A 22,809-nucleotide genomic window follows, 5' to 3' on the forward strand; every position below is an offset into this window, starting at 1 on the left:
AGAGCATATAATGTTCTTAACTGCTTCTGTGATGACTTTTTTATCCACTATGAAGAAAGGAAAATAGATAAGCAGTCATTTTTTATGCATCTTGTGGGAGGATAGAGCATATGAGTGTTGTGTCAGCTTTCCATTTTCATTAAACTAAATGACTTTTAGCATTGCTGATATCTGGTTGAATCATTTGACCTACCCAAAGATGTGCAACCAAAGCAATATTGAAGCCTCCCAGAATTGCACTTACTTATCAAAAAGTCATTTCAGATGTTAGCAAAGCCTAATAACAAGATGACTATGGATCAGGTATGATCATTCTTGAAAGTTGATCTTTTCTAATGCTTGCCAAGTCCTACAACACATACCACTCTGGTCACTAATGATGATGACCAGATGTCATCCTAAATCATTTTTGAAAATGTCTCACTATTCCAATGAGTGGCTCAAGTTCTCAGTGAGTAGAACTTTGGAGTTTTCCAACCTGGATTTGACTAATACTAACAGAATCTGGCTTTATGCCACACTCCACAATGGGATGTCTTTGACATGCTGGTCACAATTCAACACTGGAAGAGTGGACACACAGATAAGCTATATGTGTAAGTCATTAATGCCAGAGCATTGTTTTATTCTAACAGGTTGCAGAGTGACATTTATGATCCAAGGTATCACCCATGAGAATATATGGATGATGGATGTGGGCAGGCACCATTATAGTGAAGAACCTTTTTGTAGCAGAGACCACACCCTCCAGATAATTCTTTATAGAAAACAGATTCATCTCCAAATTCCAGCTTCCACTGAATAATCAAGTCATCTCTCCAACAACTCATCAAATGTGTTGTATTTGAGGAAACCTCAGTGTTGAAGACCAATCATGATGAGTTGCAATCCTTTAAATCAAGATAGTTGTGGCTAATTGTGGACTTGGCTGTGAGTTGTATGATTTTATCTGTATATTTTTTTACTGAAATGATGCAGTAGTTCTTGAGAGAGTCATCCTGTACTGTTTCTATTGTAGTCTTGCTGCTTTATTACACATCATCTTTGGCAGTGAGATGATAAAAGACATGCTTCACCATCAGATGTGATCAGATACATTTAGTGAAAGTTATTTCAATGCTCTCACCACAGCTAATTTAACTGGTGTGGTTATCAATGGAGTTGCCAAGCATGCATGGAAGATGATGCATACTAACATCTTAGCTTTACACTGTAGATACATGTTCTCTTATTTCTCAGTATAGTCTGACAGGCTGGTTTGCAGTGAAAATGTGAAAAAGGTGATCTGCTTGACTGTGAAAGAGGCTATAGAGTCACACCTACATCTTCAATCTCTATTTACAGTCCAAAAATATTTAGCAGAGCATATCAAGTCTTCATTGAACAACTAGACACTCATTTTAACAAGTTATTCATTTTATTCAAATACATAGCAGCTAATATATTCTGTCTAGCCTACACTTGTTGATATATGGAAGAAAGACAGGGAATCTCACTTTACCAATGACCTAGGTATGCACCACATCATTAAACAACTCAAAGTGACAGATACCAATACCATGGATGACTGCATGGTGTTGTCTGGAGTGGTTTACAATCATGTCAATGTGAGGTATAAGTGGCTGATTTATCTAGTGCATGATGATCACAAAAGGAAGATGATATCAGCAGTGTACATGGATGATTTTCAAAACATGTCGCTAACCACATATGAAGAATGCCATCAGGAGACTGACAAACCCATTGGCCTTCCTCAGATTCTTCATTCAATGCTGGAGGAGGAGTCAAAACATGAAAGTCATATTGCAGTATCAAGAGGGGGAAAAGAAGCAGAATTGATAGTAGAATAGATAGACCTCAAATGCAATCCCAACAATGCTCTTGAGACTTCTTCAGAGGAGTTAATAGAAGACAAAATAGTGAGATGCCTAGGTTTAGTCTGATGGGTTATGTTTCTTTTGATGGATACTTTGAATAACATTTGTCATGGAATGTGAATCAAATATGAGGAAGAGCTGTGTGGACCACAGCAATGTTCAGTAGTATGCATCATTGATGAGACCTTGGATACAGACTTGTGTTTCAAGTTTTATAGATCAATATATCAGTCTCAATTTCACTACAACCATAATCACCTTCCAGATCTGCAATGGCAGCAAAGAGGTCAAGTTTTTACAGAGCAGTGAGAGAGACAGTGAAAAATTCAGCCTGTGACCCACTTTCCTCTAGGGACATACCCTTTGATAAAAAAGAATTGACTATGCAGAGAGACAATATGCACAACCAGCAGGACAGTTACATCACACTTGCTATTGATTCTCATCATATGATAAATACATGAACATATTCTAAGACTACTTTTGATAAACTTGAAGAGGCTGTTTTCTGAGAAAAAAAAATTATTTACTGAAATAAAATGCATGCACAGACTCTGTGAGGTTCCCCATTGTTCACCAAATCCTGAACCAGATTCCCACTCTTCCATGTCAACTCTGCCTTGTTCAGGTTGCTTATTCAGCTCTAATGATAGTATACATGCATAGAGAATGGGTGTCCATTGACTGTTTTATATTCCTGCACTCATCCAGGTATATACAGGTACCTGCATAATACTCATGCAATTCTTACTCAATAAACTACAAGAGAAGCATCCATCCAAACCCAAGATAGCTTGAATATGCTCTCCATCCCCTGCCAAAACAGAGATCCTGCCATAATTCTACAATGATAAGGCCAATTTTAACGAGTAAGAGGTTAATTTGAAGTCACAAACTGAGGCTTTTGAATGCTTTGAAATGCAAGAAAAACAGATGAAAAACAATGGAAAAATCTTCATCACAAGATATTGATCTAAGCTTATGAGATGAAGATTTGATGTGGGAGAGAGTTCAGAGTTAAAGTCTAAGACCAAGAACTAAGGTAAAATGACTGACTGAGCTATGTCTGGGCATCAGGAAGATTTGTGACAGGGCAAGGTGGTGAGATAAGAGAGTATTCTAGTGGGTACTTGTGATGAGTATCTGTCACATCAAAAGCCATACCCACCATCCAGGCAGCACCCAGGTATCACAGATACTGTGACATCCACAGATGTGTATCTGCCAGGTATGGATATCAAATACCTGGCAATCATGAAGATCTCTAGATTGTTATGATAAATAGAGTCTAGGCATCAATTCAACCTCACAGTTCTGGCATCAGCTCCCAACACCATGGCTAGCAAGCGGGTGAACCCATACACGGAGTCTGTGCATGCTGAAATGACTAATGCTAAGACCAATACTCTCCACAAGGCTTCTACCTCATGCAGGATCTTGAATGCAGCACATAATTGTCACATCATGAATTCTAACTGCCAACTGCTCCCAGATTATGCCCTACAATCATACACTCTACTCTCCAACCCAGCCCATCCTCAGCCTGAGATGCACCAATCAGTGGCATATATAGATTTGTCTGATGACTCACAATCTTGTCTCAAGAACCTGCTGACACATCCATCTCTTGAACATAGAGCTTATGGCAATCAGGAACCTGTACCTCCCCCAACCTTGCATATGGATGTCCAGCACTTGGAGCTTAACATAATCTGAGTATCATTCTGAGGGTACTCATAATAGTGCATGCTAGGCTGTATGTTTAGCCACCAAAGCTGAGGAGGAGTTTAAGGTGCTGTTTGGCTTTTTTGAGAAGGTAGAGGGCTTGGGGGAGAGGTGGAAAGATATACTTGAAGCTCACATTAGAGTCATTACAGCTATCACTATCAGTGCATACACAATTGGGTTCACTATATCTAGCCCACCCTCCTCTATTGGTAGAAAACACCACCCCACCAGAATCTTACTCATGTTCATGGTCTCCAATGCTTGCTTTGCACCATGTGACAGGTGCATTTTCCTTCCACAGCTTTAATGCTTGATCATATCACCTTACTTAGAAAAGCCAAAACTGCACTATAGAAAGCTACTGACAAATATACAAATAATAAATTTTCAATAGAATTCAAACTCCACTGTTCTTTTCCATGACCACCATCCAAGATGATGATTCTGCAAATTGCATCCACTTGCTGTGTGAGCTGGACAAGTTCATGCTTATCTTATATGATGCTTTCACATGGTACAGTTAAAGACTAGTCACTAAGACACTCAGCCCAGATGCTTCCCTCATGGTCAAACTAGTCTCGGAGTTTGTGTATAAATCATACTAAGATATGTCCATATAATAATAACAAATTTCCAAAGCAGTTGGGAATATACTACAACTATAATTATTTTAAAGATGGGTTGCTATATTATATAATGGATTACTATATTAGGACACAGTCAGTGGCACACTTTTCTTTTCTTTTTTACATATTACTTATTGAATTCTACTCACATTGGATGCACTCAGCTTCTATTTTCTTCACAAGAACATACTACTACACTGTGAAAATAGTTGAGCACTCCAAGTCAGACACCAAAAAGGCATAAATATGCTGAGAAAACTATGATGCATATATAGACAAAGCCAAAAAAGTATACTGGAAAGAGATGGCACAACCACTTGAGGAGAAGAGGAAAGGGCTGAGGATGATATGCAAGGAGTTGGAAAAGAAGTGCTTAATGGAAATTCACCAAGAGATCTCTCTGTATTTGAGGGATTATCATGAGTCTATCACAATCCAATAAGGATAAGGGATGATTTATCACAGAAGAATAGCATGTCATGCTTGCCTACATGAAAACAATAGCTTATTGGAGATTTTCACTTAGTCTTTGATGCATTATGGAGTATGTGAATGAAATTTGTTGGGCACACTATAGGCCTGACAGTGAATTTCCAGCAAAAGGAGTTGGTCAAAACTGGGCAAAGCATTTTGTTGAGAAGCACTCAGATAAAATAAAAGCATTTTGGTCTCACCTTCTAGACCACTCACATGCACATGCTATGAACCTTTATACAAAAGAGGAATTTTTTGAGCTTATAGAAGCTGTGATTGAAGGAGATGAAGGAGAGGATATCATACCTTGTGAGTTAATCTATGAGACAGATGAGACAGGGATCCAGCAGAGGATTGGTGTGGAAGAAAGAGTCTATGGTTCTCATAGTGCAAAGATTCAGCACCAACAGTAAAGTGGAGACAGAGAGAACATCACTGTAATTACAACAATCTATGCAAATGGTACTTGGGTGGCTCCTGCCATTATATTCAAGGGTGAGAGTTATCAGATGTCATGAAAGCAGAATAACTCCTTGAAAATATTGTGAGTAAACAAACATAATATTGATATTATACTTACATGAGGATAGAATTGGATACCAGAAGAAAGGATATACCAATTGTGAAATCAGCATGGAGTGGATCAAGGACTTCAATAGGCAAACAAAAAGCAAAGAGTTGTATTCAAGAAGACAGGAGTCATACCTCTCAATCCTGATGTTTTCAGTAAGGGAGATGATGGCACCTAGAGTGAAGATGTCAACAGAGAACACAATGCCCACACTGCAGTCTAATCTAGTGCATCACATATTGAAGTTGATGACTACCTATATCAAGAATCAGCATGTAAACTGTGATGATAGGTCAGATGTACCAGAATCTTCAGTAGCTGGACCATCAGGTTGACATTTTGTCTTCTCCCTGAGTCAATCTGGCCATTCTACACATCATTCCCTGACTCTAAGAGAAAAGGACCAAGAAGCAAGGAGGCATCATGGGAGATGACATGCCTAAGATGATGACTGGAGATGACTTCTTCAACATAGTCACTGCTCATGAGGAAGCAGTAGAAGAAGCAAAAAAGAAAAAAGCACATTGTGCATTGTTGCAGAACAAGAAGGCAATGGCAATGGTACAGTGAATATGAGAGAACAAGAGACATGTAGAGAGGAACAATAAGAAGCATGAGTGCTTCCACCAGGCTGTGCTGGCATGGCAGAATGCTAAAAAAATAGGCACTCAACTCATAAGAATAAGCTAAAACTGGCTGATTTTGGAGAGATTGAAAAGCCTTTTCCCAAATACACACAGGCTGAACTTGAGGCACTTTCTACTGATGATGAGGACAGTGAGAAAGTGAAGGAGGAGGAAGAAATCAGCATTGATGATGGGGAATCTGATTAGATTCTGATTATAAATAATTGCTATATATAGTATTCATCTGTCTAAGTATCCATCAAAAGCAATCCTCCCAGTACATATATGTAGAGCAACAGAAAACTCAAGCTATGTTTTATCCCCAGGCCTGTGAGTGAATGTTGATCAGAAGAATAATACAGAATGTAGATTTAAACTGAAAATGGCAACAATAGTTTCAGCAGTATGTATCTAAGCTCAAGATCTATCTAAGCAGTGGATATTAAATGTTTGAACTGAACATGCACTCTTACCATTTAAACCACCAAGAAATTGCTCTCCCAGACTGTGCTGTTTTTCTACCATATCATCTAAGTGAATAATGTAATCAATCATATAATTGCAGTTATGAAATGGTATGTATCATAATTGCAAAAGCAAAGTCACTAGACAAAGTGGTGACAACAGTGTCTAGAAAGACTTGATTTACAAGTAACAAACAAGAAAGGAAGATGATGATTCTGAGTCCTATGAATATAGGATTCTCAGTCATTATGCAGGTGGAATTGGCTATGGGAAAATCTATTTGAGGTATCAAACCTTAACAGTATTTGCCAGTTTTCCTACCTGAGCTTTTTATAAGAATTTTTCTATTTGATCCCAGTTCCACCTGTTACAATTGCTTCCAATTTTCTCCCTGATTTTTTCTTATTATTCTCTCTTAAGCTTAAATATCTGTCTCGAGGCCGATATCATATCTCTCTTGAAGAACTTGCTATTTTCTGCTCTCTTCTTACTGTCTCCTCTGATGTAAACTACTTGATTACCTCCATGGCCTGACCTTTTCCTTCCCCTTCTTCCCCCTCTTTTTCATTGTCCTCTTCCCTTTCTTCATCTTTCTCCCTGCTCCTAGTGTTCTTACCTCTCCTATGTTTGCCTTCTGTTGGTCCTTTGCTTTCTTTGTATTCGAACCCTATTTGGCACTTCATCCTTGATGTGTGTCATATGCTGTTTTTGCCCATGGCACTTTTGTTCTTTGCCACATTCTACAATGACAAAACAAATAAAAAAATTTTAAAAAAAACTTGATTAGTTATTCCTTATCATCAGATGTTCAGGTGGTGCTTACCATTGTGTGGTCACAGTTAATGAGTGCCAACGCCCTTAGTATCACTTTCATCCTTATGCCTCCACCTTTGCACTTCACGAATACTATTAAGCACTGCGTTTCAACAATATCTTCGATCCTGAACATTTGTGATTTCACTTTCACATATCTGTTGGCATACATTGGACTTATAGCATAACACTCACTTTTTCTTTCCTCCATTGATTATCCTTCTGAAATAGCTGACTTCATTGTCTTCAGTGTGCATCATATTCATCCCCCCTAGTATCCTCAGTATCTCTTTAGGGTCGATGTCTTTGCTGATCTGTATCTCCTCTGGGCCACTGTTCCTGCCCACAGGCCAAAAGTATCAGTTTGAGAACTCCACTGCATCATACCCTTGTGCTATCATTGGCACCCAATCCTGTAATCATCCCTGTTGGAACTCTCCCACACTTGTGTGTTGCATACCTCTTAGTGCCTCAATTATCTTATCGAATCCTTGGCTGCTCAGCCCAGACAGCATCACCGACTGACTCATAAATCAGATCTTCTCTCTCATTCTCCTGGGACTGGTAAGATTATTCATTGGTCTCACATCTGTATGTTGGCACTCATGGATACTCTTTTAGAATTGGCGGCAAGTCCATTGCCACTAGTGTGCCTGTAGTGGTGAAAATCATCTCGTCCACTGCGTCCATGGTCTCTGCACGATGTATTAAGCACCAGCACTGTGCATTGTCATCAAATGCGAGTTCTGCTTCTTTGAATGCTGTTGTATCCTGTGGAACTGTTTGTATGGTTTTATGAAGTTGTCTGTTACTGCTCACCTGTGCTATCTGCATGAGATGATGGGGGTCTTTCTTTATCCTGTCTTCAATGAGGGTGTCAATGGAGCTTCCTAACAGTAAAGTCGGTCAGTCTTCATCTGTTTTGAGGTTGTACCTGTTTCTTACTGGCTTCTTGCACATTGTAGAACCCATCTATCATTCTGAGGTTGGTGTTGAGTGACAAGTTTGCATCCCTATCACCTCTATTTCTGTATTTTGTAGTTATAATTTGTTTTTCTGTTTTGCTGTTTTAAATATCTATTCTTTTTATCTGGGCAGATCACCTGCTTGTGTTGATTGAATTTGCATGCTGCTCGACTGAGACTTGGCATGTTTTAGTTCCTTGTGTTTTTAATTCGGAAGGGATCCTGGATGGCACACCATTCTAATCACTGAACAGCTGGCTTACAAATTTGGAGAAAAAGATATATGTAAGACTCAGACCTGCCCTGCAGATGTGTCAGTCCTCACCCCACTAGTAGATATCAGCAATTCTGAGATTGCATAAGTAAAAGCAAAGTGAAGACCAGTCAGAAATATATTCACCCCTAACCCAGCACTCATCCAACACACACCTAGCATAGCCAGCCATCTTTATTATATCTGAGAGGATCACAATGGTCAAAAGACTACTTGCACATTTCATACATCACTGTCATAGTCATGGAATGAGCTTCTTGGTTTATGAAATGGTTCAAGTTGAGCACATCATGATGTTTGCTTCCTCTGGTACCTACTCCTTCTTCCTTTTCTTCTTCCTTCTATCTGCATATTAAATCATGCAAGGCCTTCACCATTCTGACATTATCTTTTCAACACATTTTCCTGTGTAGATCCCTGGTCCGGCCACTTTGTCTAAGTTTCTCAAGTCTTATATCTTACTAGAGGGCATGCCCTATACCCAAGTGAGTATTCTGGTTTGATCTTATCAAGTGCAGTCTGCTTGGCATTAAAGTCAATTGGCCAGATGATCTTGGGGAAGTTCCCAAAGACCTTTCTCTTGCACTTCAATGTATGCTAGCAGATTTGGACCTGGATAATGGAACCTTCTATCTCTGTGCTCTTCCTCACTATCTCAAGTGGGAGTGGTGTACATCAAGCAATAGTCAATAGATGAAATAAACAAAAAGGCCTTGAGGAAGAGACTTCAAGAAATTATGCTGCACTGTCCCATGTTTACCACCAAACTTCCATCACAATGGACCCAATACCAGATCTAATTCCTATACCAATAGGTGTACTATTTATCACAGAAATTGATGGCAACCATGAATGCCTGATCTTTGTCAGTTGCTATCACAACATGAAGATGCTAAAAATACTCCTCATGGAAGAGAAATATCAGATATTAGAGAGGCTTATAGAAGAATTCCTTAAGAAAACATCTACTATACAACAGGTGGATGTCAGAACCTGCTTCTATTGCTGCTCTCATTGGCTACACAATTCTTGCTTCTCATTGGCTCTTTTATTTTTAGGCCTGATTTCCATGTTCATTCTTTATGCTGCCCTTCCTCCCAGAGGTCTCTTTCTTCATGTATTATATCCACCAACTGCTTTGAAAGATGCTTAATATTGATGTCAATCTGATAGTGCTGCACAAGCTTTGTTTTATTGTGATTGTTAAGTATTCCTGTTTATATAACTCTTAAGTTCAGTGACATCTCAGTAAGGTACCACCAGATTTTGGATGTCAGAGCCAGCTACATATGACATCTACAAATGCTCTGTATCTTTATTCTACCAACTTCTAAGGTCTCGAAATCAATTACAATAGACTCTATTTATTCATACAACAATGCCACAACATATCTTAGACACATTGACTTTGTACTACTTACCAAGGTTAGTGAGAATACCATAAGCTTGGCACATGGCTACATGGTATTTGGCATTTTTCTGATACTGCAGTTTCCACTTCCTCCTCAAATTTTCCTTCCACTAACAAAAACACAAGAGAAATGACTTAGTTACAGATAGCAGCAAGGAGTTGGGCAGGTAGCAAAGTGAGTGTAAGTTATTATTGCAGTGATGCTGAAAGTTATATCACACAATGCATCACATAAATTAACATATGCAAATCTTACAGCTAAATATATAGTACTGTATGTTTTGATGTATTTTACCTTGGAAATCCAAAACTTCAACAGGTCCCCACTAGTACAGATACATTGATCAGGCAGAAAAACCAATTCTGGGACTTACCAACTTTTTTATAAACAAAAACTCCAGGAATATGAATCTGAATAACAAAACTATAGTGAACAGATCCTACAGCATTGGAGGTACCATCATCAAGGGTGAGGAAAAAGGAATATTCACTTTAGCTATACAAGTATTGACAAGCAATTTGTATAACATATGGAGAAGGCTACTTGAACTCATCCATCTGTTTTACAGAATAGTTATCCCCTGCTGTATCTCATGCCTTGAATGGGACCTTATCAAATTTCATTCAGAGGATAACAATATCTTTACTATCAAGAGGTTTCAGGCAGGTCCAACATTCATGCTGACAAATTTATTGACATCATTCAATTCACCAGAACTAAGTGGAGCTGTATCACTGTTAGCCACCAACTTGCCAAACAATATTAAACAAGGCCTTATCACTCGTGTTCAGTGATTCAAGGTGATTCTTGTAGGCAAAGTCAGTTTATAGAGTCAGTTAGATGAACTTAGATAATCTGAGAGTGAAGAGCTTTAAAGTTGGATAGTATTAACCTTAGCTGAAGCCAGGGCTTAAGGCCACCACTGAGGTTGCTTAAATACATGTTCGAGTATTCTAATAATAGTACTGTCATACATTGTCTGTGTATTAGTCATGGGTTCTACTTGTGGTTTATGATGATGCGTGGTGAAATGCTAGAGTGATCCTGTTTTAGCATGACCCTTGGGTAAGCAGTTGTGTGCTAAGATAAGATAGATGCTAGAGATAGGAAAAAGAAAATAAAAACCATAACAATCATCATCAGCATCCTCCACATCTATCCCACCACTACAACTATCACCACCCACACATTGACTCACCACTCCATCTAATGACCAAACCCCATCTCTACTTCCAGGACCTACAATATCTGACAGAGCTACTGCAGCTAGTCAGACACCTGGAATCAACAAAGGCAGTGGTGACTGGTTCTTCCTCATGATAGAGGAAGCATCAAAATGTACAACTCTAGGAGAGACCATCAGGCTCTTTTTTCAATCTGAGCATCTCAAGACCACCCTTGGAAAACAGAGATGGCAATCAATATGATGCATTGACTAGAAAAATGCTTATTTCCATTGCATTTCACTTTGCAAAGGGCATGAGCCACATGGGTGGATTCTTCTTAATACACAACAGACTCTACATTGAAGAAATTGGAAATGACATGTTTCCTTGTATTTAATGGGAGAGACCTCTAATTGTGGAGAATCTCTCAGGGGTATTCAAAGTGTGCTTGATGATTTTCATAACATGTTTTCTGAGCCAAGCTATACCTAGAAGAATCAGAAGTGTGTAAACTGTGTTGTCTACATCAGCTACTTCCCCTCTCATGCAGTCAATCACTTATACACACCAGCAATGACTCCAGAGATCTCATTTGGAAACTATCACCCTTGTCCAGCTCAATACAGAAACACCAAGTGTTGAAGAGCACTTGACTGTAGTTTGGTCTTTTATTTTATTTTATTTTTTGTAGAACGTGTCACAATGTACATAGCAGCCTGCAATTAACTATGTTAATCTGGGTTGCTCGTTTTGCTCGTTTTGGTGTGGGGCATGCCCAGAGGGAGAGAGAGATGTCCTAATTGAGAAGCCAAACCAAGAGGTCTATATGAGGAAATGCATTAAGCACAACTATCCTAGTTTGTGTGGTGCTTAGTGCCTGCCTTTCAGCCTCTGCTGGATCAGCACGATGCTCACTAAAATTCTGCCTTGATCTATCCAATCCTCTGGCAAGCTCTTCTCATCTTGCAGTGTACCCTTCCATGTGGCAAGTACCTTGGCCTTTGCCATTGCTCTCAAGCCGTACTTCTTCCTGTTGGCCAATAACTGGTCAACTGTCAGCCTCTTATTCATGGCATCTATCCAGAGGTTCTGGATCTCATCCTCAGTATGCCATTGCATGGGGTCTTCATCACCTCTCTGGATCCTTGGCTGACATTGTATTTTCCATATCATGTGAACCATCTCTGTCACTAGAATTTGATATAGCTGCATTGCTGGCCCATCAACTGTCCCGTTGATGAGCCTCTAGGCTCTGTGCACTCAGAATTCACGGATTTATCAGGCTTTTCTACATCAGAGCACAGCCATTGATCTTCAGGCACTTTGATTGCAGATCCTGATTGATCAAATCCCATCATTGATCTCAGCACATAGCCACCCCACCTGAAATAACTCAGTCCTACCTGATGATGAGTTAGAGAATTATTTAATTCGCAACAGTCAGCAGTGGTTTAGAACTTACTAAGACTGTTTAATTCGCTAAGCAAACCCCTTGGATTGCTTGGTAAACTTGTTACAAAGCTTGCTTACTTACAGTGCAGTGCACAGTAATGCACAGTCTTTGTAGCATGTGGATTTGACTGTGCATGACTCAGCATTGGTAAGGAAGGGTTAATCATGTCTTATTACTCAGTAATTAGTTCGCTTGTGTTATAAATCAACACAGCAAGGAATACTGTAGCTTACAAACCTTTAATTCACAAACTAGTATAAAAAGTAGCTAGCTAATTAGTTTAATAAGAGGGACAGAGAGCGAATAAGAGAGATCCCAGATTATTCTCTATGCTTACCTTTGATCTCTAACACCTACACCATACAACATACACTCTTGAAGTAGCGCAATAAAAACATTTTGCTGCTAGAACTTCATCTCAAACCTTTATTTCTCTAAGCAACGGTGAACCTTTAACGGTTACTTGTGCTTACAACCCATCCCTCTCTTCTATGCAAAGTAATTAGGAGTCCTGCCACTAGGAAACTCTTTTATTGCTTTGCTTTGCAAACAAATTTGCTTGCTTCCACAGCTAGGAGACAGCGTTTTCATCCCTCCCATCAATGCCTTCTCTTTCTCACAGCCAGAGAAAGTCTTGTCGAGTATCAGACTGATCCTCATCACTTCGATTCAACCTTACCACGTGAGTTTAATAATTCACTACAGCCTCTGAGTTCGCAGCTGGAACTTGGACAATCTTCTTAGAGCTCTTATTCGTTGCACTCGCAGCTAGAGTTGCAACAGGAACAAGGTATAGTCCTTGTACATTTACTGATTCGTTTTAGGGCCTCTTCTAGGATCCCTTTCCCAATTACTTCCCTTCCTGTGAATTTATAGTTCGCTACCACCCTCTACACTACTAGTAGAGAAATTTCTTTATCTTTCTGAACTTAGGAGGCTTTAGTCACCGCACAGAGGTGCTCCGACTAGACTCGCTAGAACCATCCTTCAGATTCCATGTTTGTTAGCACATACCACACCTAGGTTTTGTGTTTCCACCCATGGGAGTCTATAGGTTCATCACCATCTTCTTTTCTGATCTGTATGAGTGTGCCTCCTAAAGTGACCCTGTATATGGGGAGGATCCATCTTTGTCCTCTCTTCTCCTATAATTCCCTGGCAAGGCTCCACAGAGTAGTTTGCCCTGTAATGGAGCACTCGACCAATATATGTTCCATGGATTTCTGCACTCTGTATTCTGGGCATTCATCTCTTATCGCATATTAAGGGCCTAGTCACTCCCAGAAAGCCTCAATCTTGAAGGTGCTCTGCAATGCTTTCCACAGAAACTCTCGCATAGGTCTTAAGGCATTCTTATGTCGGATAGACTTTTATAGTCTCAACAGGATCAGCTCTACTCCATTGATGTTGGCAACAGTTGCCAGTACTTGCTGGACCATATTCTGAGCAGACTGCTGTTCCTCTATCCCTCTTATACTCTGTATATGTTGGTATGCTCAGCTCTGGGACATCATTGACAGTCATACACCTTCCACATCAAATTCATGAGTTATTTCTGTGTCTGCAGGTGTAGCACTGTCTTCATTTGCTTGTGCGCCTTTTTCTGCCAGTGCATCAGTTCCTTTGTTCCCTTCATTTCCATTATGTCCTTTTGTCCACTGGAAGAATATTGGGGCTCTCCACTGCCTCAGTGCTGCTGCTGTTGCCTTCCAGATGTTGCTGTTTGACACCCTCATCCATCCGTTATCTTCCCAGCATTTCAGATGGAAGCACAGGCCCTCTATCATATATTTAGAGTCAGAAATTGTTAGTATGGTTTCTTCTCAGACTGCCACTAGAACTCTTTCAAGAACTGCACATATCCCAGCTGCATTGTTCATCTGATATGGCTCTGGGAGTTGTACATGGATATTTTGTTCATCACCCTCTCCAAACCAGACTCCAGCCCCGGCTCATGCATTTGCTGTGCCATTATCATAGGTGCTGCCATCTGTATAGGCTACAGAAATGGTGATTGCTCTGTCATCATGCCTGTCTGTTGCATCATCCCTCTGCACAGGCCTAGAGCATGTATCCCATCCTGACATGAAGATGCGTATTCTGTCTGATAGTGAGTTCTCTTGATCAATATCAGGATCAAAGCATATCAGACCATTTTCTTCTCTTGCCTTTTGATTTTGTGCTTTCTCCTCTGGGGTCAGACTCAGCTGATCATTCTGATCTGGTCTTCAGGGGTCCCATTTTCTGCCAGGCTGTCTAGTAGGTGTTTAGCCATCTGTGTGCATTTGTTCAGGTTCTCACATCCTTTGTATAGCTGGTTGTCATGGCAATCATTACACTTGCAGTCTTTTCTGATTTTATATTCTCATGAGTCAAGTCTCATCATATTCTCTGCATCACCTGATGTTTTGACAAGATGCTTATCCATCAGACACCTGCATATCTTTGAGAAGTAGCACTTCTGTTTTGTTCATACTATGCTTATGTGATGCCAGATGGGTATCTGGTGCCACACTTCCTGAGATGGTGTCAGCATATCCAGCCTTACATTAAAGGTATCTGCTATGCACAGCACGTCTGTGATATGTCTCAGGAGCTGTGTGTTATGTTGCAGGTTCACAGTCCAGATTTGCAGTATCATGTTAGCCATGGCTGCAGCTCAAGGAGTTCTCTTCCAGATGCATTTATTGATTATGGCATCTTTGACATATGCTGCTTTCAGATGCTCATCGAGTCATAGATATGACTTCAGCCTCATTACTTTGATCACCTGATTCTGCATTGAGATATCTAGGATCTGCATCCCACTCTTGCATATGTCAGCAGCTAAAATTGTTTTATTCACTGGTGTTTTCTCCTGGTTATCCTAGGCAAACTTGCTTATCATTTTCTGAAGCTGTGCTAGTACAGAGCTTGTTAAAGGATGATGTAGTATCTAGTAAGGAACAGGCATGCCACATTAGCTAAGCCTAGTTGGACATCCTGGGGCAATGGTTAATTCTTCAAGCAATTGACCGTCACTCCAGGTAAGTAATCAGCAGTAACTTATCTCATAATACAAAGCAATTGACTGTCACTCCAGTATTTCACTCTCACATCAAACACTGCACTCCATACCTACAACAGGTTATGGGCTCTGGTGCTCTATAGCTTTAAAACTGAGTCTCTGCATCTTGCTCATGCCTCAAAAGGCACCTATTACCATTCTCACACCTCTATCTCAGCATCCATCATCATGTCTGCCTTCGACGCATCTAAAAAGGGCTTCGACAACCTTTGGACCGACAATTACAGCACCTGGTCAAAAAACATGAAGGCCCTACTCAAAACTCATTGCCTTTGGCTTGCTACCTCTGGAAGGTACAGAGAACCTGATTTTGTCAATGCTGAAAAACCTATGTGAGCAGAAATCAAGGATTGGTAGGATTGGTGTGAGACCCTTGATGCAGCAGCAGGTATCATCTACTTGTGCCTCAAGTCTTTGCAAAAGGCCCATGTGGAGGACTTCCATTCAAAAGGGGATCCAGAAAGCATGTGAGACAAACTCAAAGTGACCCATCAGCAGTGAAAACCAATCACAAGGTTCACCACTTATGATTCATTCTTCAGCATCTGGAAAGAAGATGCTAAAAGTCTCACCAATCTTTACTCCCATTTGACTGATTCCTTCTCTTCTCTTGCTCTTAAGGCTACTACCATCACTCCATCCCATGCTTCAGCCCCATCCACTACCAAGATTACATGCAACTGGTGTCTTCGTGAAAATCATACTGAAGAGGAGTGCATGACAAAGAAGTTCTCCCTTGCCCATGATCGCAAGAGGGTGGCTGACCAAGCAGGAGAGCATTCAAGTGGGAAACAGCATCAAGGAGGAGGTGGAAAAGCAGAGAAGGGGAACAGTTATGCAGCGGAGGTGAAAGAGGAAACTACTAGCCTCACAAGTACTAATCTCTCATTGCCTACCATTTCTCACTGGAATACTGATACAGGTGTGTCTCATCATATGACTCCTCACCACTACTGGTTTCACATGTATTCTCTGCATGTCATTCCCATTCGTCTTGCAGATAACACAGTCATTTACTCTGAGGAGTAGGGTTAGTGGTGTTCAAGCCATAGATTGAGGGGGAGGTAGCTGATGAAGTCGAGCTCTATGATGTTCTACATGTACCTGAATTGTGAAATAATCTGTTGTTTCCTGATCATCTCACATGCAAAAAGGGTTTCGAGGTTAGCATTGCTGGTCCTATGGTTACATTCAGTCAAGGCAACAAAGTTCAATTTACTGCCTCTTTAAATGATGACAATATTGGCTATGTCAATGCATGCACAGTATCCTTTCCAATTCCAGCCACTATAGCATCAGCAAACTCAACAAGCACCTGCCCAATGGATGAAACTCTATGGCACAAATGCTGTTGTCACAGAAACTGGGATACTATCTGAGCAATACAAACCAAGAATGTTGTTAAAGACATGAAATGCATATCTAGCAGTCTACCTCATGACCCAATCTGCCCTCCCTGCCTAGCTGAAAAACAGCACTATCATAACATTCCCCAAACATCTTCCAGTACCTGCAAATGTCACATACTAGAGCTTGTATACAGTGATGTAAAAGGCCCACTACCGGTAGTGACATCAGAAGGGTATCGCTACTGGATAACATTCATTTGCAGTGTCTCTGACATCTAGGGAGTAAAGCTATTAAAGCACAAGAGTGATGTCTTTGCTGCTTTCAAGGAATTCAAGGCTTATGCAGAAAACCATCATCTTGGTCTCAAGATTATCGAATTCCAAGATGATGAAGGAGGAGAATACATGGGGAAGGAGTTTATTGATTTCTGTGCTGAACATGGGATACAGCACCACCATACAGAACCCAATGAGCCATACCAAAATGGTGTCACTGAGCGAGCTAACTGCATAATAGCTGAGGGTGCTATGGCAATGCTAGAGGAGTCACACTTACCACCTTCATTCTGAGGTCATGCAGTTTTAACATTTGTCCATGTTTGCAACTGATGCCCAGCTTCATCACTACCTGACATGACCACCTCCTTCATCGAATTTGATTCACATAGAGAAAAACCAGACATATCTCATTTTTGTGTGTTTGGATGCCTTGCATATGTATTGGTCTGAAAGAAGAAGCATCGAGCTCTCCAATTCCACACCCAAAAATACATCTTCATTGGATACCCTTCAGGAACAAAAGCTTGAAGATTCTACAATCCAACCACATAATGCTTCATTGTTTCCAGCCATACCATGTTTGATGAACATGTATTTCCTGGAAACACTACAACACCAGTTAATTATTATAGTTTTACCCCTATTTCTCTTATCTTATCTTATCCTTATCTCTCAGAACTCTGGACCTACCTATCTTATCTCTCAGACCCATAATATTCTGCCAGCATACCTCCTACCCGTTTACCTGGTTGCCATCACCCCAGTTCATAGCTACCACATTCTGGATGACTGATGTTCCACATGTATGTACCATCATGCTTCTCATGATGGCATCACACTTCTTAGTGGTTGGACAAGAGTCGACTGCTAGTTGAGGGTGGTCTATGGGATATGGTCTATTCAGATGGAGTCTCATGTCAAGACAGGTGATATGCACTCTTTACTCTCATTTGTCAGGAGCACACTTCTTTCAGTGTCCTCACTCCTTATTTGCTGCAGAGTGCCCTTCTTGCTGCATGCGCCTCCATAGACACTATTCTTAGTATGAGTCTGACATGTATTTAAGCTAGCCTATGCTGTGGCCTTAAACCCCAGCTTCAGCTAAGATTATACACTCCTAACTCTTACAAGCTCCTTGCTCTCGCTATCTAAATGATGCCCTAACTTCTTGCAATCTGCCAAAGACCCTCTAATACTGAATCACCGAACATGAGTATCAGGATAGAGGTCACACTTTGGTTCAGATTAGAGTTAGTGCTTAACATTTAGCCAAAGCTTGCCCTTACTACCCTTACTGTTGTTGACGGTAACTGTATCGCTTCAAGGCAGTCACTGTTGTACTTCCAAACCTTCAGCCTGTTATTTATAAAACAGCACCCACCATACCTTGAGATCATAAACATTCATTGTGGTACAATGAACTTTATGCTGCTCACCCCCTCAGACCCAGTGAGAAGTCCCTGTATTGTAGTAGAATTAGAGAGAATGTACTTGAATAGTTGTCCACGTATCAATCTGGTCTGAATATGCCTGAATCAGAATCGAACACCCACCTGATTTACTCACTTCGATTGGTGTCTGGCTGGTGTGACACGTCTTGCTTTTGACTTTGACTACAATTTTCTTGACAATTGAACCTGGCTTTTCTAATTCTCTCTATGGTGCCCGAAAAATACCAAGGCACACATTTTTGCAACTATACTCATCACTGTGGTGGTGGCAAATATGTTTCCGCTAAGACCTTTGGACATCACTTCTCCTTTCACACTGCTATTCCCTTGATGCTGGAGGAACAGCTCCATCATGCAGCTCAGTCTCAAACTCAGGGTCGTAGCAGAGTCACAAAGGGTGTGAGGTGAGTTACAAAAGTCAAGCAGACAGTGAAGCAGAGAACACAGGAAAAGGATACTGTATCTGGCCCTTCGCTCAACAATATGCTAGTACATCTTCCTCCATATTATTTTCGTGTTGGTCTGACTACAGTATAGGATAACAACGTTGCATCAAGCAGGTCCACTGAGGCTGGACCAAGCCATTGACATGCATGCAATGCATTCACACATGTAATTTTGTGAATTCTAGGAATGCAAACGTGTGTGTGCCCTGTGAATAATATTAGAGTGCATGTAAGGCATAGAGCGCTACACACTGAGGCAGAAAGCACTATAATAAAAATAATATGAGTAGAGCGCATGGCTTAGACTTAGAGTGGCACACTGGTGTCATTCAAGTGTGCAGTCTCAGTGCTTATACACATACACTGTGCCCTCCTCTGCAATGTATCAATCAATTAAATTCACTGAAGATAATATATTGAAGGTGCTTTGTGCTGCATTGATCTATGATGCGTGGACCCTGCCGATCTGGCAATCACCAAGAAACGTCATCCTGAATGAAGAATCAACAAGTCCAAATACTCTAAGGAGTTCTCGGTCAGAGAGAAATAAAACCCGCTGCCCATATGAAATATTAAACTAGAAATGGTTGCATGGCAACCAATAAAATAAAACTCGCTCACTAGATAAGTTGCATGGCACTGTAATTAAATCTGTGGAGCCAATAAGAAGACACATGCCACATGGCACGACAAGGCTAGGCCTTGTCAAGTGGAGAAAACAGTAGCAGCACACGTGCCGACACGGAGTGCTGAGTAAAATAATGATTACTATCACTACGGCTGATGCGGCATGCAAGAGAAGGGAGTCCGAGGTGGAGCATTGTCTATTTTCAGTATTTACATTTCATATAGTTAACAGTAAATATAAGAGCGGTAGTTACAGGTAGTTAGCAAGTTTTCAGACCCCTGCAGTTGTACTATGAAGCAGTGCACTTAGTGTACAACCAAAGGATTTTATTTGAAGCTTCGAGCGAGAGAATACTATTGAACTTAGAATTATTTTGAACACCTTGAGAGCTCACGAGGCATGCCTTGCTCGAGTGTGCTTGATTTGTTCAAGTAAAGTACAGTAATTGATTGTGCTCTACTTAGAGAATATTGTATTGTGATAACTTGAATGTGCATTTGTGTTTTTGGAACTTGTTTGTGAATTCCGAGTTATTGCAAGTGGCAGAGGTTCGAACCCTTTGGCTTGTCAGTAATCTCTGAGGTTTTTGGTTTATTCCCAAGTGGCATAGGTTCAAACCCTGTGGCTTGTGGATGTGTTTTCTGTGTTTGTGTATCTCTGGATCGCATAGGTTAGAACCCTGTGGATCTACGAACAGGTTTTGAAGTGTTTTCTGCTTGGAGCGCAAGGCTTTAAGTCGTGTTAAGTGTATTGTGAAATGTTGTGGACACTTGTATGTTGCGTGCAATGTATTTTGAGGGTTATATGTTCTTGTAGAATGTTTGGGGGCTTGTGAAATAATACTTTTACCTTGAGGCCGAGCGATTCTGTCGCTCACCTCCTGTTCCAAAAGCATTTGGACTTAGAAGATTATTATATTGCTAAGTGTGCTATATTATAACGTGCAAGGATTCTTTCAATACTACTGCTATTGTGTGCTTGTATCGCACATCACCCCCAAACTACTGAGGGTTTGTGTGTGTGTGAGTGTGAGTGAGTTGTGTTAGTGTTATATATGCTAGTGTATTTCTAGCTTGGCATGCACAGAGCCTCTTCACCATGCTACGAGGTCCAATGGTGACATTGACATGGACGAACATCATCATTCCCTGGTGCATCTATACAGTTCTTGCAACGATGGCAGTGATCACGATGGTCCAGATATCGGATGCATGGAGGATATACATCTCAGTGATGTCGACGACGATGCAGACAACTCATCCGAGGCATTCTCGGTCCCATTTACTTCCCTCTTCGACTCTATCAACAGCGCTGAATATACTGGTATCAAGGACAGCGATGTCAAGCTTTCTCATATCCGTACCTCAATGATGTTCATCCAGCAAATCAAGGATGCGACACTAGAAAACAGCACACTTTTTTCTGATGTCATTGAGCATCTGAGGAACCCACCTGAGGAGGTTGCATGGGCTGACCGTAATCTCCTACTTGGCTTTGAGCTCTTTCTCTCTCATTCCAATGCATCTGAAGACTCGTATACCAGATCTTGCAGTGCTATCAAGCGACGCTTCCCTGAGGCTGATGTCCTGTCTTATGCACAGGTGAAGAAGCGCCTCGCTTCCTTTACTGGTGTACACTCCATTGTTCATGATATGTGTCTAAAATCATGTATTGCCTACACAGGACCCTTTTCTGAATACGAGACGTGCCCATATTGCCAATCACCATGTTATGATCCTAAGAAGCTTGCCAGCAGCAATGGCCAGATCAAGATTGCTCAACAAACATTTCATACCATTCCTATCGGACCCCAGCTTCAGATTCTTCGCAGTCATCCTGAAATAGCAAAGCAGATACGCTATCACAGAGAACGTACAAATGAGATCCTCGAGACGTTGAGGAAAGGAGGTGGAGTCATTGAAGATTACGATGATGTCTTCCATGGTGCTGAGTATCTGAAGGCTGTCGCAGATGGAATTATCAGCCCTAATGACATTTGCCTGCTGTTCTCAATTGATGGCACACAACTATACACCATAAAGCTTTCTGACTGCTGGATCTATATCTGGATCATTCTTGATCTTAATCCTAATCTTCATTACAAGAAGATTCACATCCTTCCTGGTGGTTTCATACCTGGACCGAACAAACCCAAGAATATCGACTCTTTCCTTTTTGTTGGTCTTCACCACCTCTCTGCTATTCAGAAGAAGGGTTTGTGTATGTGGGATGCCATTGATAACATGGTCCTTACATCCAGACCATTTCTTTTACTTGGCATGGCGGATGGTCCAGCTATGGCCTATTTGAATGGATGGAATAGTCATAATGCGACTTATGGCTGTTGCCTTCTTTGTGGCCTGCAAGGCTGACATAAGCCTAATGGTTCTCACTATTATCCAGCTATTTCTGCACCCTCTGATTTTCCTCCCAATGCCTGTAAACATTCTGAGCCTTGCAATCATCTGAGTATTTTAGTCAACGATCTTCCAGCCTTTTCGTAGACAAAGTACAACAGCGACTTACATGCAGTTATGAAGGCTATGAATGATGCCCAGTATAGGCGATTTTGGCAGAATACTGGCATCAGTAAGCCCAGCATATTCAGTGTGATAACTCATATTCTCGGTATACTCAGCTGCTTTACTGCAGACCTCATGCATCTTGGTGCACTCAACCTTACAGACCTGTTTTTTGGGCTATTTCATGGTACCATGGACTGCGACAAGTCAGATTCAAAGGATCTATGGGATTGGATAGTGTTCAAAAAGGATTCTGTTTGGAAAGCACATGGGAAGACTGTTGGCGATATCCTTCCCTACCTTCCTGGTTCCTTTGATCGTCCACCCCACAATCCTGCAGAGAAGATTAACAGTGGATACAAGGCTTGGGAGTTTCTAATGTACTTCTATGGATATGGTCCTGGAGTTTTCCATGGCATCCTTCCAGAGAAGTATTACAAACACCTTTGTCTTCTCATTTCTCCAATCTGAATTCTTCACCAGTGCTGTATATGTCACTCACAGCTTATTCTTGCACATGAGCAACTCCTTCAATTCATCTTTGATTTCAAAAATCTCTACTACCAGCAAAAAACATCACACATTCATTTCGTTCAGCAAAGTATTCCACCTTCTGT

At 40.9% G+C, this 22,809-nt stretch overlaps 5 protein-coding genes across 5 annotated transcripts; 3 read left to right on the forward strand and 2 right to left on the reverse strand.

Moving 5' to 3' along the window:
• Window positions 1-4,751: 4,751 nt before the first annotated feature.
• EV420DRAFT_1563561 (uncharacterized protein) lies at window positions 4,752-6,074 on the forward strand. Its single transcript, XM_060473942.1, has 5 exons — window positions 4,752-4,802; window positions 4,922-4,938; window positions 5,012-5,237; window positions 5,286-5,532; window positions 5,580-6,074. Exons 3-5 carry the CDS (start codon window positions 5,159-5,161, stop codon window positions 5,722-5,724), a joined length of 471 nt encoding a protein of 156 aa, XP_060327316.1. The 5' UTR covers window positions 4,752-4,802; window positions 4,922-4,938; window positions 5,012-5,158; the 3' UTR covers window positions 5,725-6,074.
• On the forward strand, window positions 4,807-5,079 carry EV420DRAFT_1245126 (uncharacterized protein; the record flags this gene model as incomplete). Its single annotated transcript, XM_060466677.1, has 1 exon — window positions 4,807-5,079. A coding segment is annotated over one exon (273 nt), but the record flags the coding sequence as incomplete, so codon positions are not given.
• Window positions 6,075-6,876: 802 nt separating the features above from the next.
• Window positions 6,877-8,159, reverse strand: EV420DRAFT_1482935 (uncharacterized protein; the record flags this gene model as incomplete). Its single annotated transcript, XM_060469935.1, has 7 exons — window positions 6,877-7,034; window positions 7,089-7,107; window positions 7,191-7,338; window positions 7,376-7,519; window positions 7,794-7,951; window positions 8,000-8,070; window positions 8,126-8,159. The coding sequence occupies 7 exons, from the start codon at window positions 8,157-8,159 to the stop codon at window positions 6,877-6,879; spliced, it is 732 nt and encodes a 243-aa protein (XP_060327318.1).
• Window positions 8,160-11,867: 3,708 nt separating this feature from the next.
• EV420DRAFT_1622013 (uncharacterized protein) lies at window positions 11,868-16,261 on the reverse strand (the record flags this gene model as incomplete). Its single annotated transcript, XM_060475761.1, has 8 exons — window positions 11,868-12,223; window positions 13,514-13,587; window positions 13,621-13,701; window positions 13,729-13,817; window positions 13,848-13,945; window positions 13,979-14,228; window positions 14,280-14,401; window positions 16,258-16,261. 8 exons carry the CDS (start codon window positions 16,259-16,261, stop codon window positions 11,868-11,870), a joined length of 1,074 nt encoding a protein of 357 aa, XP_060327319.1.
• A 5,061-nt stretch (window positions 16,262-21,322) lies between these two features.
• On the forward strand, window positions 21,323-22,509 carry EV420DRAFT_1622014 (uncharacterized protein; the record flags this gene model as incomplete). Its single annotated transcript, XM_060475762.1, has 2 exons — window positions 21,323-21,890; window positions 22,469-22,509. The coding sequence occupies 2 exons, from the start codon at window positions 21,323-21,325 to the stop codon at window positions 22,507-22,509; spliced, it is 609 nt and encodes a 202-aa protein (XP_060327320.1).
• Between the last annotated feature and the right edge of the window lie 300 nt (window positions 22,510-22,809).

The sequence above is a fragment of the Desarmillaria tabescens genome (genome assembly GCF_030435595.1).
Source record: "Desarmillaria tabescens strain CCBAS 213 chromosome Unknown EV420scaffold_36, whole genome shotgun sequence".
Classification (NCBI taxonomy): domain Eukaryota; kingdom Fungi; phylum Basidiomycota; class Agaricomycetes; order Agaricales; family Physalacriaceae; genus Desarmillaria; species Desarmillaria tabescens.